Here is a 16,799-nt window from a genome sequence, read left to right on the forward strand (position 1 = left end):
GTGCTTTTCACTTAAGTGAGATTTCATTATGACGTATTTATTCAATTTCCATAAAATTTTTTGATAGAAAAGACCAATGCCCAATGGTATGGGTCATAAGATCACATTCTCTTCAAACTTAGCAGGCAAGAAGCCTGAAGAAAAGACTTGGGAAACTGTGGAAACTCTATTTATAAACTGTATTCTCTCTGTAGCATTCAAAAATGTCTCCTCTTCCCACAAGTGTTAAGAAGTCTCTTTTCCTTAATAAATAAATTGGAATACTCCCACATCATTAGCAGGATATTCAGATGTCTATAAATGAGCTTTAAGGAATAAATATAAGCTGGAAGGTACTTTTAAAATTATTCTACCTAACTTTAGGTTTTATATAAAAAGAATCTGATGCACAGAAAGATTGTGAAATTTATTTGGAGTTCCACAGGTAATTAGTCACCCCACCCAATCACACATATTAGTCAACAGTTACTAAGTAGCCACTGCCTAAGACACATTTGAAAATTGCAGAATGATGACAAGAGTCCTACCTTATCATCAACTGAAGTCTTTCCAAGATTCATGTAAAATGTTATTTAAGAACATTTAGGGCTTCCCTGTAGCTCAGATGGTAAAGAATCTGCCTGCAATGCAGGAGACCAGGTTCGAGCCCCAGGTAGGGAAGATCCCCTGGAGAAAGGCATGGCAACCCACTCCAGCATTCTTGCCTGGAGAATTCCATGGACAGAGGAGCCTGGTGGGCTACAGTCCACGGTGTTGCAAAGAGTCGGACACGACTAAGGTAATGACACTACGACTACTAAGCACATTTAAGAAAGAAAAACTCAAGTGCACCGAAACAGTGTGACGCAGTGTAGAAAACTGACAGGTATTACTAAAGGGCTACAGGGAAGTGAAACAGCTTATAAGGACTCTTGTTTGTGATGTTAAGAAGAAATGTACTTATCAGGAAATTACTTGCAAGTATCAAGAAAAAAATCTGTGAATGTAGCCAAGTTAGTATGTTTTTAAGTGACTAAACTACATGAAAATAAGATGGTTTGAAGAATGGAAGTTCTAGTTCATACAAACTGGGTGTTTGGGGAACTCAGAAAAGACATAAGAAATGCTATCTGCTATCATGTCAAGAGACACATAATAGCCTCTTTTCCCCCACTGACGATGAGTGAGCACCTGTTACTCAGTGACAATACATACGGCTGTCTTCTGATTTCTGATATATCAAGGTTCATTAAAGGGAAGAAGGAGTAGACTTTGTGCTTAGACACAGAGCAGAAAAATAATTCTTAGGGCAAAAGAGAGCAGATTCCAATTCAATAAAAACACTTTTTAACAACCAAAGCCACCTAAAAAACAAAAAATGGAGGGAGAGTGAGAGACTTAAATTTTAAGCAAAGGCTACATGATTATTTATCGTGATCTAGCAGACAGAATTTATGAATCAGATGAAGAGTTTAAACAGAAATCATCAGAAAGCCCTTTACAATAGAGGCTAAATAATATGCTCAAGGAGTGTTAAAAAATTGTGACACCTTCAAATTTTTGGCTGCAGGGAAAATATCAATATATTGATGTCATGATGGATATACACATAGAAATCCTTTGTTTCAATGGTTTTGAATAATTATTTTCATTAATAATATTAGTTGACAATACTGAATACCACATACAATGAGAAATGCTCCTATATTTAATCTACTACATTTCTATAGCATACAATCACTCCTATAAATTTAAAACGACTATACAGCTTTTATCAAAGTTAGTGTACTCAATAGGAAATACTGAGAACATTAGTGAAGTCACCTCTCCACAGCTCCTGGTGCTAATCCCAGACATTAAAGAATTGCTTTGATTAAAAAATAAACATAAAACTTTTTTTTCTCTAAAAACAAAACTATAACTAAAGTAAAAATGACTGAGACAAGGAAATGGGGGTGTGCTAAAAATAAAATAATCTAATTTTAAATTGCAGATGGCAAAACTTGGCTAAATTGCAGTAAGCGTGAGCTTCATTATGTCAAAAAAAGAAATTACAATATATTACACAAATATAACGTGTTTATTAATCTTATAAATGTATGTGTTTTAAAATATCAAATCAATAAAAAAATATTTAAGGGTTCTTTGTATGGACAATAGAACCTATTGTCAAAAGACAGTTAAATATGTAATGAATGATACATGAATTGAGTAAAGCAGAAACATACTGTGCTGGAGGGACATAATATATTTCAAATTAAGCTAAGTATCACTTTCCACATATGTAAATCATTATTTCTCAGAATCAAAAACAATGTAACTTTTTCATCTTAGTTCTCAAATATAAACCACACTACTACTATAAATAATTCAAATACTGATCTGGGAAAATAACAAGTAGAAATAACTAGAAACATTTTGAAAAAGAATACTGGGGACAGAGGGCTGAAATTATCAGATATTAAAATTCTACAATATGTAGAACATCTGGTATTAAGATCAATGGGGGTGGGGAGCCCCAAATCTGAACTTATATGGTAAAGGTGGCAAGATAAATCAGGAAATAATGCAATTACTTAAAAAACACTTGTGAATATTTAGATAGCCATCTGAAGAGGAAAAAAAATAGTGTAGATCCTTATTCCATGCATATAGCAAAGTTTCAGAGGGATTTGAGGATCTAGCATAGAAACAATGCTGAAATTCACTCCCTAAAAAAACTCTTAAAATATCATAAATATTCAGTAAATCTTTGGTTGAGAGAAGACTATCTAAATTTAAACATAATAGAATAAATAATAGGGGATTTTTTTTTTTTAATGAAAACCTAAGATGAAAGGCAGTAAGCCAAATGTGAGAGAAGTATGCATTAGTGCATAAAGAGTTACTATATATGTACATTTGTTGTTGTTTATTGGCTAAGTTGTGTCCATTCTTTTGTGACCCCGCGGACTGTAGCCCACCAGGCCCCTCTGTTCATGGGATTTCCCAGGCAAGAATACTGGAGTAGGTTGCCATTTCCTTCTCCATGGAACCTTCAGACCCAGGGTCTGAACCCACATCTTCTGCTTGGCAAGGGCAGAGTCTTTACCAATGAGCCACCTGGGAAGCCCATATATATACAAACAAGCAAAGAGATTAATTAAAACACCAAGACTCTAATCAATAAATGAATACAGGATAAAATAGGTGACAAATGTAGAGAAAAAGAGTCAATGAAGATATGGAAAAATGCATAGTTGTATTAAAAAATTGAAAATGTAAATTAAATTGAAATAAGACTTAAATTAGCCAATATTTTTAAAATTTAAGACTGCAAGATTTTGGCTACTGAGACTGCTAAGAAACAGCGCTGCTGCTAGAAAAGTACATTGATACAGCCTTTCTCAGAAGCAATCTGGCAAATTTGGCAGACAGATATAATTTAACTGACTAATGAAATAAATTTAAAAATCAGAGGAAGAGTAAAGTGGCCACAGTGCAGGAGCCCACTCCACTATTCTTGTTGGAAAACCCCAGGGACAGAGAAGCCTGGCGGGCTGCCGTCTATGGGGCTGCACAGAGTTGGACACGACTGAAGCGCCTTAGCAGCAGCACCAGCGCAGGAGCATACTGAGGTTTGGGGGAGAAAGGGAGCTTAAGTCCATTCAAGGCAAGGTTTTCCGTTCCTTACAGCCCAGCTTATTCTAAGGAAGTACTTCTCAAGCTTTCTTGGATGAAAGATCAGCCCTGTGTTTTATCTTCTTTTGTTTCTAATCTTTTAATACTAATACTATTGGAAATTAATTAAATGACATAAAACATTTTTATTAACTATAAGAGTTAACATATAAATTACTACGTCAATTGCTGCAAGTCTGTCTAATTACTTCCCCTACCCCTGTGCTGACCTGTGTACATGCTTGTGTGCAGTGCCTAAGACATGTTTACAGGCCCTTATTCAAGGCTTCCTTAACTGCACACTATTAAAAACAAAATAATCTATCAGTATTGTCACCCACAGATTAACTACACTCATTATGAGAGTTCTGAAAGTATATTAGGCACAAAATTTGATTGCTCTATGCCAGCCTTGAAAACAATTTTGCTTCCTCTCATTTTAAATAACTAATATGTAATCTGCTTTGCAAATTCACTAGCTGCCAAATATGAAGCAAACCACAGCACATGAGTCACCATCTCTTAAAATTTAAAATACATTTTGTCATCAGTTCTCACTCACCCAGTTACCCGACATATTAAAATATAATTCCAGTTAAGATATTGATAGGCTTTTTCGTTTGTTTCGTTTCAATAGGGATGTGGGGAATTACAATGATTCCTGAGTTCTATGGAAGAGAAATGGATAGTAGCCTTGATATTTTGGTTAAAAAATAGTGGAATGGATGCACTCACCCTAGCAGATACCAATGTCCTATAAATCAAGAGAAACTAAATGTTACTCTGACAAAAATTATAATAGTAGTATAGTCATTATAAATGACAGTAGCAGCAATAACATTTATTGAAACCTCTTACGAGCAAGGCATGGGCTAAAGTCTTGTCATTATTCCTTACAACCCTAAAAGGTAGATGTTATTATTATTTCCATCTTATGATGAAAATAAGTGACTGAGCTGGGGAAAAAAGAATACATCAGTGAGAAAAAAAAAAACTGGAGTCTAAAAACACTCAGTATAATGCTAAGGGTAGCATTTTCAAGTCACTCAGGAATGGAGTACTTAATACGTGGTTTGTAAGGCAAGAGATGATCAAATTATAAAACATACTTAGTTTCCACCTAACCGGAGACACAAATAACATTTCCAGGTGAGTGGACATGTTATTCTAGAAAAAGATGATATGTTTTTAAAAATAATTTTAAGATGAAGAACATCTAAAGGCACAAAACTCAGAAGTCAGAACTGACTGAAGAAAACAAGGACTTCTACCGTAAGAAAAATACTGTTTTAAAACAATAAAAGAAATATCCTGGATAAAACTATTTGCAAAGCATAAAGAAGTAACATCCCTAATATTCTAAGAGACTCAATGTGAAAAAGGACAAGGTATTAAACAGAACTGAGTAAAGACTACAAAGATGAGTCCAAATACTAAGTTCAATACTAAGAAGAGATACAAAAAGAAAGATTCTCAACCTCAGTAAAAATCAAGAAAATAAAAGCTAGTAAAGAAAAAAAGAGAGTAATTTTTCACTAAGATATTAGCAAATTCGGGACAATCCCTGGTGGTCAGTCCAGTGGCTAAGATTCCTTGGCTTCTAAAGCGGGGGGCTTGCGTTTGATCCCTAGTCAGGGGAGCTAGATCCCACATGCTACAACTAACAACCCAGTAAAGACAAATAAACTTACCAAAAAAGGTATTAAATAATTCAATGTTGACATATCTAACTTAATGAGACTGAGTTCACACTGATGCACAGTTGCTAGAAGAGATTATTCACTTTTTTTTCCCAAAAACAGAAAAAACTATAGTACCTTCACACTTAAATATCTGGTTATCCTTCAACTTAAGGCTAACTTCCCAGAATTGATACCTTGGAAAAAGAAATATATTCAGCCTTTCACTATACAGTTTCTTCTTTCTAGAATGCTTTTTTCCCCTTCTTTTGGTGTAGAAAACTCTTAACACATGCTCCAATTATCAAGCTCAAAGTCCAAGCCGTCTTTAATTCATGTGTGTATTCCTGAGTACAATTTCCAGAGCCTCATAGTATTTTAAAATTTGCATAGAGGCAAGGCTGCAAAGACATGGAGTAGACCAATCAAAACCAATGAGACAGCCTGAAGACATTTGTGTGAAAGAGTAACAATGGCTAACATTAGCAGAGGTAACAGTCAGAAGGAAGGAAGAAAATAAGTTACTAGGATACAGCTAGAGAGTCGAGAAAAGAGTGGGTGAAACTAGCAACAATGAAACAAAACTGACCACTGCAGGCCTCCATGTAGATTCCAAAGCATCAGCTGCTAAGTTGCTAAGTCACCTCAGTCGTGTCCGATTCTGTGCGACCCCATAGACGGCAGCCCACCAGGCTCCCCTGTCCCTGAGATTCTCCAGGCAAGAACACTGGAGTGGGTTGCCATTTCCTTCTCCAATGCATGAAAGTGAAAAGTGAAAGGGAAGTCACTCAGTCGTGTCCGACTCCTAGCGACCCCATGAACTACAGCCCACCAGGCTCCTCCGTCCATGGGATTTGCCCGGCAAGAGTACTGGACTGGGGTGCCATTGCCTTCTCCGCCAAAGCATCAGAAAACCAGTTAAAAACAAAACAAAACAAAACAAAACAGAACAAAACAAAAACCTTGTGTGAGGGAGCAGTTATTCCCAGTCAGTCCTGAACCAAAGTCTCTGAAAGTTGCTCAGTTCAGTTCAGTCGCTCAGTCCTGTCTGAGTATTCCCGACCCCATGAATTGCAGCACGCCAGGCCTCCCTGTCCATCACCAACTCCTGGAGTTCACTCAGACTCACGTCCATTGAGTCAGTGATGCCATCCAGCCATCTCATCCTCTGTCGTTCCCTTCTCCTCCCGCCACCAATCCCTCCCAGGATCAGTCTTTTCCAATGAGTCAATTCTTCTCATGAGGTGGCCAAAGTACTGGAGTTTCAGCTTTAGCATCATTCCTTCCAAAGAAATCCCAGGGCTGATCTCCTTCAGAATGGACTGGTTGGATCTCCTTGCAGTCCAAAGGACTCTCAAGAGTCTCCTCCAACACCACAGTTCAAAAGCATCAATTCTTCGACGCTCAGCCTTCTTCACAGTCCAACGCTCACATCCATACATGACCACAGGAAAAACCACAGCCTTGACTAGATGGACCTTTGCCATCCCATGGACTATATATATAGTCCATTGAATTGTCCAGGTCAGAATACTGGAGTGGGTAACCCTTTCCGGATCTTCCCAACCCAGGGATTGAACCCGGGTCTCCCGCACTACAGGCCGATTTTTTTTATCAGCTGAGTCACCAGGGAAGCCCAGTCAGTCCTGAAATTAAGCCCAAATCTGCCCCCAAAGGACAGAAAATGAAAATATTTCTTGAGAAAAATATGAAAATAAAAAGACCTCATAAAAAAGCAGCTTGCATTGACCCTTCATTACCTCACACAATGGAGGCTACAAAACCTTTCTCTTTAATAATCACATGTAAGATCTGAATGCATAATACTGTACACGTGAATTGGAATTAATGTAAAGTACAATTTATTCAATTCCTTATCTTAGGGTAGCTCTCTTGTGTATGACTAAGAGCTCAAAAACATTTCCTGAATGAATAATGATAAATGAATAAGTTACAGCCTGAATGGATAGGAGATAAGGCAAAAATTGTCTGGATATGATCAGATGCTGTTTCAGAAAAGATAAGTTAGAAGAATGCTATGAATTATTATTAAAAATGATCTTGAAGTCTTTGAAAATATTCTTTATTTAAAAATAAAAGCTTAGTAAATTAATATGCCTCACAGCTTATAAAGAAATTTTAGTGACTTATACAAAATAAACAAATTTTTACAGATTTCCCCAATATATGTTTTCTAATGCAGCTTTCATTCATTTTTTTTCCTATTAAGTACAAATTGAGCCTGTATATAAAATTAAAAACCTGGCAGACCTAAGAAGACTAAACATTATGGTCTCTAAACAGAAAAGTCTTTATAGTATTATTAGGGAGATAACACACATATTGAACACATAAAAATAAAAAGGAACTATAAAAGGGGGTAGTAGTAGTAACAGTAGTAATAATATACATCTACTTTGTACAAAAATATTAAAAACTAATCTAGAGACTCACTTAAAGGTTTCTGGAAACATCAAGTTTTACCATGTTATTTTAAAAAAAGAATCAGTGAAGAATAAACCATACACAAATAAAAAAAACTTGAAACAGATTAAGCAAGCAACCCAGGACTGGGGAGAAAAGAGGAAAACATAATATATGGGCCAGGCTGGGGCTGTTTCCAATCAAACTGCAAACAAGTTCCACACTGGGTCACATAAGGAAGCACAGGCCCACTGCCTTGCCACCACCGTGTGGCAATCTTCCCTATCATGTGACGTCCTGGGTTCCAGTTCCTTTACTGCTAAAACGAAGGGGTGGAACTAGCCCGTCTCCTAAGGTCCTTGTCCTTCTAGCTCTGAAATTCTGAAAAATGTTTTCCAATAGCAAGTATTTTCTGATTCTAAAGATAAGCAAACTTTATACTTGTTTTCATCATCTGAGACTAGACTGCTTTGTAGTCTGGGCATGAACACAAATATTTAGATCATTTCAGCATTCCAAATCATATAAACAAATTCTGAAGAATGCCAGTGTAGGCAGTTTACTGAACTCGGTAGCAACTACTCAAAACCATGATGGAGATTCAGAGGTAGTCAGTATACTATGTTATATAGAAAACATGGTAATGGTTACTGAGTGGTCCAACCATCTGATGGATAAGGAAAGCATTCTGGCTCTAATGGGGAAGATTATGCAAATCTGTGTATTCTTCCTCTACTCACTTCTAAAGCTTCTGACCTACTTCACTCACTACTATTCTTCTGGTGTTGAGACAGTTGATAAATACAGTATGGTGTTATCATGTAAGGTTTTTTTTTTTATTTTTTTTTTTTAACTCTTCTGGTCTGCTCCAAGGACTTTAGTAACTTACCGCCCGGGCTGAGTCACCGAAGTCAATCTTCAGTCTACCCATGGCCCTAATGATAGCGATAATTGACTGGATGGTGTTACTGTAGACCACTGCTTTGTACTGCTTACATTCCTCTTCTGAATAACCAGCTTCATGGATAATTCTAAGGAGACAAAGGAAAAAATACTTACTTCCTTTGAGGGAATGGTACACTTAAACAACATCAAAAAAAAAAAATTATGTTTTAAATCTACTTACTTCATTTGCTTCACAATTGTACTTTTCCCAGATTCACCAGCACCTAAAAAAATGTGAAATAAAATAATTAAGGGATTTCTAATTTTATCACATGTATATCCAACTCCCAAACACACACATTCTCTCTCACAGCTGAATTTTTTTAAAACATTTTTTTTAATTGGAGTATAGTGCAAACTGGGAGAAGGCAATGGCAACCCACTCCAGTACTCTTGCCTGGAAAATCCCATGGATGGAGGGGCCTGGTGGGCTGCAGTCCATGGGGTCGCTAGGAGTCGGACACGACTGAGCAACTTCACTTTCACTTTTTACTTTCCTGCATTGGAGAAGGAAATGGCAACCCACTCCAGTGTTCTTGCCTGGAGAATCCCAGGGACGGGGGAGCCTGGTGGGCTGCCGTCTATGGGGTCGCACAGAGTTGGACACGACTGAAGTGACTTAGCAGCAGCAGCAGCATAGTGCAAACTACTGCACAATTGCACTCATCTCACGCTAGTAAAGTAATGCTCAAAATCTCCAAGCCAGGATTCAGCAATACGTGAACCATGAACTTCCAGATGTTCAAGCTGGTTTTAGACAAGGCAGAGGAACCAGAGATCAAATTGCCAACATTCAAATTGCCAACATCCGCTGGATCATCGAAAAAGCAAGAAGTTCCAGAAAAACATCTATTTCTGCTTTATTGACTATGCCAAAGCCTTTGACTTTGTGGATCACAATAAACTGTGGAAAATTCTGAAAGAGATGGGAATAGCAGACCACCTGACCTGCCTCTTGAGAAACCTGTATGCAGGTCAGGAAGCAACAGTTAGAACTGAACATGGAACAACAGACTGGTTCCAAATAGGAAAAGGAGTACATCAAGGCTGTATATCGTCACCCTGTTTATTTAACTTATATGCAGAGTACATCATGAGAAACGCTGGGCTGGAGGAAGCACAAGCTGGAATCAAGATTGCCGGGAGAAATATCAATAACCTCAGATATGCAGATGACACCACCCTTAGGGCAGAAAGTGAAGAGGAACTGAAAAGCCTCTTGATGAAAGTGAAAGAGGAGAGTGAAAAAGTTGGCTTAAAACTCAACATTCAGAAAACAAAGATCATGGCATCTGGTCCCATCACTTCATGGGAAATAGATGGGGAAACAGTGGAAAGTGTCAGACTTTGTTTTTTTGAGCTCCAAAATCACTGCAGATGGTGATTGCAGCCATGAAATTAAAAGATGCTTACTCCTTGGAAGGAAAGTTATGACCAACCTGCTGCTGCTGCTAAGTCACTTCAGTCGTGTTCGACTCTGTGCAACCCCATAGACGGCAGCCCCCAGGCTCCCCCATCCCTGGGATTATCCAGGCAAGAACACTGGAGTGGGTTGCCATTTCCTTCTCCAATGCAGGAAAGTGAAAAGTCAAAGTGAAGTCGCTCAGTCGTGGCGACCCTCAGCGACCCCATGGACTGCAGCTTTCCAGGCTCCTCTGTCCATGGGGTTTTCCAGGCAAGAAATTGGGGTTCCATTGCCTTCTCTGATGACCAACCTAGATAGCATATTAAAAAGCAGAGATATTGCTTTGCCAACAAAGGTCCATCTTGTCAAGGCTATGGTTTTTCTGGTGGTCATGTATGGATGTGAGAGTTTGACTGTGAAGAAAGCTAAGTGCCAAAGAATTGATGCTTTTGAACTGTGGTGCTGGAGAAGACTCTTTCGAGTCCCTTAGACTGCAAGGGGATCCGACCAATCCATCCTAAAGGAGATCAGTCCTAGGTGTTCTTTGAAAGGAATGATGCTAAAGCTGAAACTCCAGTACTCTGGCCACCTCATGCGAAGGGTTGACTCATTGGAAAAGACCCTGATGCTTGGCCACCTCATGCGAAGAGTTGACTCATTGGAAAAGACCCTGATGCTGGGAGGGATTGAGGGCAGGAGGAGAAGGGGACGACAGAGGATGAGATGGCTGGATGGCATCACTGACTCGATGGACATGAGTCTGGGTGAACTCCGGGAGTTGGTGATGGACAGGGAGGCCTGGCGTGCTACGATTCACGGGGTTGCAAAGAGTCGGACACGACTGAATGACTGAACTGAACTGATCTGATAGTTCATTTACCTTGCTGTATTACTTTCTGCTATACAGCAAAGTAAATCAGTTATACACACACATACATGAAAAATGTACTTTCCCATATAGGATCATTGCACAGTATTGAGTATAGTTTCCTGTGCTATATAGTAGGCCCTTATCAGTTATCAATTATATATATAGTAGTGTGTGTGTGTGTGTGTGTGTGTGTGTGTATATCAATCCCAGTCTACCCCCTTTCACCCTGGTAACCATTTTTTTTTAATATCTGTGATTAAATTTTATATCAAAATGATCTTTACTGGTTTCCAAAATACCAAAAATTTCTTAAAAATAAGTCCAAATATTTATTACATCATAATACTTAAAACTCAACTGAAAAAAAATGCTTTCATCATTGTTTTTATGTATTCCCTAAAGCACTTAAAAAAATTTCTTCTTCTATGACTTACACTGAAGCAGTATAAATTAATTTTATTCAAGATTTTGCCCCTCACTGGAAGACATTTAACTGTTTGGCCAATTATCATAATTTTAACCTTTGCTTCTTGTGAAACAGATAGCCAGCAGTACCAAGAAACCATGAAAATTATTTTTAAATATTCCGTTGAAATAACAATGTCTCATGCATTATATACAGTCGACCACCATTATTAAACAACCAACATAGAGCCAACACACTTTGCCAGCAGTGAGGATGCAAAGGTATGCAGAAAGAAGTATCTCCGCCCATGTTTTTCTATATTCCCTATCACCCGAGTCATAAACCCAGTCTCAAAACTATCCCTTTAAAAAAAAAACAAAAAACTCTCCCTGACCCTCTATACTCATGCACGATCTCACCATTTGAGTCTCTAGAATTATGCCATCACAACATGAAAATATTAATCACAAAATGGCCCTTTACAAAACTAGAGCCCTCTACATACTGAGAACATGTGAGCATAGCACACAGAACAAGGAAGGTGTGAGAGCTTCATGCTGTCTTCAGCCAGAGCTACATGTCATGGAGCTATCACTCCTGTTAGAGAGACGGGGCTCAGGATTTTCATTATCTGGGCCTCATATTCCCATTTTCCCAGGGCCATTCCTACAGTGCTTTATGCTCCAGTATCACTGAACTTATAGTTCCCAGAACGCCTACTGCTGATGATGCCACAAGTCTTCAAACATACTGTTTCTCCTGCCGAGTGTAATTTGCTCTGTTCCCCGTGCCACACCAGTGATGCTGTATCAACCATCAAACCCAACTCCTTCACCAGCCTTTCCCGACCCACTCCCACTGTGATCCCTGCTGCCTGTCCCTTTGCACATTTTCCACTTGAAAGCTCAGCAGCTAACCTGTGCTAGACACACCATCAACCAGAAATGCACGTGAATTTATTTAAGCTATCTGTGATGGATCTGGTAGATGGCAAACTTCTGGGCCTCATTCCCTTGCCCTTCCCCCTCAGCCACATGCACACAACCAGATCATCAGAGCATCTGAGAATAAGTCACAGTTAAATGGCCTATTTGGAAATCTGGGGGAAAAAAACTGCTTACATTTTACTTGTGATTTGATATTCAAGAAATTTCTCCAAGATAGCTGCATATTAAATAGAAAAGCAGGCGCTGAATAAACAATGAGGGCATTATTCATTTACAGACAGCCTTTGAATCTTAGAGGGCATCTGCCAATACAAACAACTCCAAGATAAACAACCCATTATTTATTAATCAGCAACAGTATACTTGGCTCTATGAAAAGCACAATTGTAGGCATCATGGCTCACACATTGCTCCAATTCAGGAGAGGTCTGCCCAAGTCACACACCATCAACAGTTTCCAGCAGAGCTATCTCCAAGGGACCTCTGAGCTTCCAGGGCCCTGCACGTTGACTCAGCAGCAGGCATGCTGTGGTGACCCCCCCATTCTGTTAGTGAAACAACTCAGAGGCTCAGAGAAAGGCTTATATGACACAAGTCCATGAGGTCTGAGAACCACACAAGGTGAAAAAATCAGAAACAGTAAGAATAAGATGAAACAGAAAAGTTACTAGCTAAACTATGTGTGTAGAGATGAAAATTTTAAAATCTTAATGAGAAAAAAGCAAGTTTTCCTAATGTTAGATATTATTTTTACATTCAAATTCACTTCCCATGTCATCAATTGTTGTATGAGCAATAGAGAATTTAGTCAATGGTTTGTGGTTCAAAAAAATCCTGAAACATGTTTAACATTTAAGAGTGAGCGGTGGCAGTGTTATTGGTTGAATGTTTAACTGATTGTTTTGCTAGATACAAGGTACCCTTCTGTGGGATAGATATCCCAGAGGCAGAAACACTTGGGGGCGGGGGATCTTTCAAAATTTAAAGATTTGTGTAATTAGTTTTCAATTCTTAGTTCCACACAGACTCTTAATAGGAAACTTAGAAATGCTGCCTTGTTACGGTTCCAAAATTCTAAACACTGCTATTCTTTCCATACAGCATATAGGAGACTAGCTCTCTACAAATCTCAGCACAGGCTTGTTTGAGAGATGGACAGGAAGCAATTGTTTATATATTAAAAAAACAAACAAAACAAAAACAAACCTCAGAGCTCATGGAGGCAGGATAAAGGAGAAAAGGGTAAATTTTCCTAGCAGGACTCAGCTCGGCAGCTATCACTTTTCAATTCAATCCATAGGTGAGATTAAGAGTGAGAGAAGAAACAAGGAATATGTAGCACCAATCATCAGGAGAGCTCCTAGTCACAGACCCTGCAGTCACAAGCTGACCCAGCCAAGGTGACTAGGTGGCCTCTGAAGTAACTCTCGACAAGCTGGTCGGTGTGAAATGAGAGACTTCAGGACAGTGGGCAAGAATGTGTGCAGCATGGCCATAGGAACCATAAGGCCACGGAGGGGGATCCCCCAGGCCCTTCTTTAAAGAGGAAGTGGCAGATGGAAAACTGCAAGTCTGCGAGCAAACACTGCGCCCAGCAGTTGCATGAAGTGGAGCTCGGCATGTGATAACACACCACACAGATGATGGGAGAGAAAGGGCACGCCACCACAGTGACGCGGACAGGGACTTACCTGCGGGCTCGGCCATGTGTACACGCCTGCTCATTAACAGCGCATCAAGTGCTGACAAGGAGAGGCAGGAGGAGGGGAAAGACTAAAATCATATAAAAGATTCTAAGTCCATGAATAGAATTATGTAAGTTACAGCTATAAAAATGATAAGCAAATAGTGCCTACTCCCGATGTTTATTGAGGGGCTGTCTAGGGAAACTCGGAATCTTAACTGTAGTGAAGTGTAAAAGAAAAAAGACCTCCAACTTCAGAACACAAACTTGTCTTTTTCCCAGTATTCTTTGTCCAGGACATCCCTGGTGCCTGAGTGGTAAAGAATTGCCTGTCCATGAAAAGATGCGGGTTCTGTCCCTGGGTTGCGAAGATCCCCTGGAGAAGGAAATGGCAAGCCACTCCATATTTTTACCCAAGAAATCCCATGGACAGAGGATCCAGACAGGCTACAGTCCCTGGGATCGCAAAAGAAGCAGACACACTTAGCAACTAACCAACAGTTCTTTGTCCGATTCTCTGCTTAGGTGCACTTTTATACAAGTTACCAGTTTCAGGTACCCAACATCACAGGCTGTTCAGCATGAAAATAGTGATTTACCAAGGTCATCTTATGTTGAGCTCCTCACAAACTCAGTTCAGTTCAGTAGATCAGTCATGTCCAACTCTTTGTGATCCCATGGACTGCAGCATGCCAGGCATCCCTGTCCATCACCAACTCCTGAAGTTTACTCAAACTCATGTCCATTGAGTAGGTGATGCCATCCAACCATCTCATCCTCTGTCGTCACCTTCTCCTCCCGCCTTCAATCCTTCCCAGCACCAGAGTCTTTTCAAATGAGTCAGTTCTTGCATCACATGGCCAAAGGACTGGAGTTTCAGCTTCAGAATCAGTCCTTCCAATGAATATTCAGGACTGATTTCCTTTAGGATGGACTGGTTGGTTCTCTTTGCAGTCCAATGGACTCTCAAGAGTGTTCTCCAACACCACAGTTCAAAATCATCAATTCTTCGGCACTCAGCTTTCTTTATAGTCCAACTCTCACATCCATACATGACTACTGGAAAAACCATAGCTTTGACTAGACGGACCTATGCTGAGAAAGTAATGTCTCTGCTTTTTAATATGCTATCTAGGTTGGTCATAACTTTTCTTGCAAGGAGCAAGCATCTTTTAATTTCATGGCAGCAGTCACCATCTGCAGTGATATGGAGCCCAAAAAATAAAGTCTGTCACTGTTTCCACTGTTTACCCATTTATTTGCCATGAAGTGATGGGACCAGATGCCGTGACCTTAGTTTTCTGAATGTTGAGTTTTAAGCCAGCTTTTTCACTCTCCTCTTTCACTTTCATCAAGAGGCTCTTTAATTCCTCTTCACTTTCTGCCATAAGGGTGGTGTCATTTGCATATCTTAGGTTATTGATATTTCTCCCAGCAATCTTGATTCCAGCTTGTGCTTCATCCAGCCCAGTGTTTTTCATGATGTACTCTGCATATAAGTTAAATAAGCAGGGTGACAATATACAGCCTTGACGTATTCCTTTTCCTATTTTTTTTTATTTTAATTTATTTTTAAACCTGAAACACTGTATTAGTTTTGCCAAACATCAAAACGCCATGTCCAGTTCTAACTGCTGCTTCCTGACCTGCATACATATTTCTCAAGAGGCAGGTCAGGTGGTCTGGTATTCCCACCTCTCTCAGAATTTTCCACAGTTTGTGGTCCACACAGTCAAAGGCTTTGGCATAGGCAAGAAAGCAGGAGTAGATGTTTTCCTGTAACTCTCTTGCTTTTTTGATGATCCAATGGATGTTGGCAATTTGACCTCTGGTTCCTCTACCTTTTCTAAATCCAGCTTGAACATCTGGAAGTTCATAGTTCATGTACTGTTGAAGCCTGGCTTGGAGAATTTTGAGCATTACTTTACTAGCGTGTGAGATGAGTGCAATTGGGCGGGTAGTTTGAGCATTCCTCAGCATTGCCTTTCTTTGGGATTGGAATGAAACTGAGCTTTTCCAGTCCTGTGGCCACTGCTGAGTTTTCCAAATTTGCTGGCATATTGAGTGCAACACTCTCACAGCATCATCTTTTATGATTTGAAATAGCTCAACTGGAATTCCATCACCTCCACTAGCTTTGTTCTTGGTGATGATGCTTCCTAAGGCCCACTTGACTTTGCATTCCAGAATGTCTAGCTCTAGGTGAGTGATCATACCATCGTGATTATCTGGGTAATGAAGATTTTTTTGGTATAGTTCTTTTGTGTATTTTTGCCACCTCTTAATATCTTCTGCTTCTGTTAGGTCCATACCATTTCTGTCCTTTATTGAGCCCATCTTTGCATGAAATGGTCTCTTGGTATCTCTAATTTGCTTGAAGGGATCTCTAGTCTTTCCCTTTCTATTGTTTTGCTCTATTTCTTTGCACTGATCACTGAGGAAGGCTTTCTTATCTCCCCTTACTATTCTTATCTTTCCTCTTCTCCTTTGCCTTTTGCTTCTCTTCTATTTACAGCTATTTTTAAGGCCTCCTCAGACAACCATTTTGCCTTTTTGCTTTTCTTTTTCTTGGGGATGGTCTTAATTCCTGCCTCCTGTACAATGTCACGAACCTCCGTCCATAGTTCTTCAGGCACTCTGTCTATCAGATCTAATCCCCTGAATCTATTTGTCACTTCCACTGTATAATTGTAAGGCATTTGATTTAGGTCATACCTGAATGGGCTAGTGGTTTTCCCTACTTTCTTCAATTTCAGTCTGAATTTGGCAATAAGGAATTCATGGCCTGTGCCACAGTCA

At 39.3% G+C, this 16,799-nt stretch overlaps 1 protein-coding gene across 4 annotated transcripts in view; it reads right to left on the reverse strand.

The window, feature by feature from the left end:
* GNAI1 (G protein subunit alpha i1) overlaps positions 1 to 16,799 on the reverse strand; it is a 106,761-nt gene that overhangs the window by 25,842 nt on the left and 64,120 nt on the right. For all 4 annotated transcript variants that reach the window (XM_055590141.1, XM_055590143.1, XM_055590142.1 and 1 more), the window contains 2 exons: positions 8,869 to 8,911; positions 8,632 to 8,773 (listed from right to left, as the gene is read on the reverse strand). In XM_055590141.1, the coding sequence (XP_055446116.1) occupies positions 8,632 to 8,773; positions 8,869 to 8,911 (185 nt within the window). The remainder of the gene's footprint in view (positions 1 to 8,631; positions 8,774 to 8,868; positions 8,912 to 16,799) is intronic.

The sequence above is a fragment of the Bubalus kerabau genome, chromosome 8 (genome assembly GCF_029407905.1).
Source record: "Bubalus kerabau isolate K-KA32 ecotype Philippines breed swamp buffalo chromosome 8, PCC_UOA_SB_1v2, whole genome shotgun sequence".
In the NCBI taxonomy this organism is placed as follows: domain Eukaryota; kingdom Metazoa; phylum Chordata; class Mammalia; order Artiodactyla; family Bovidae; genus Bubalus; species Bubalus kerabau.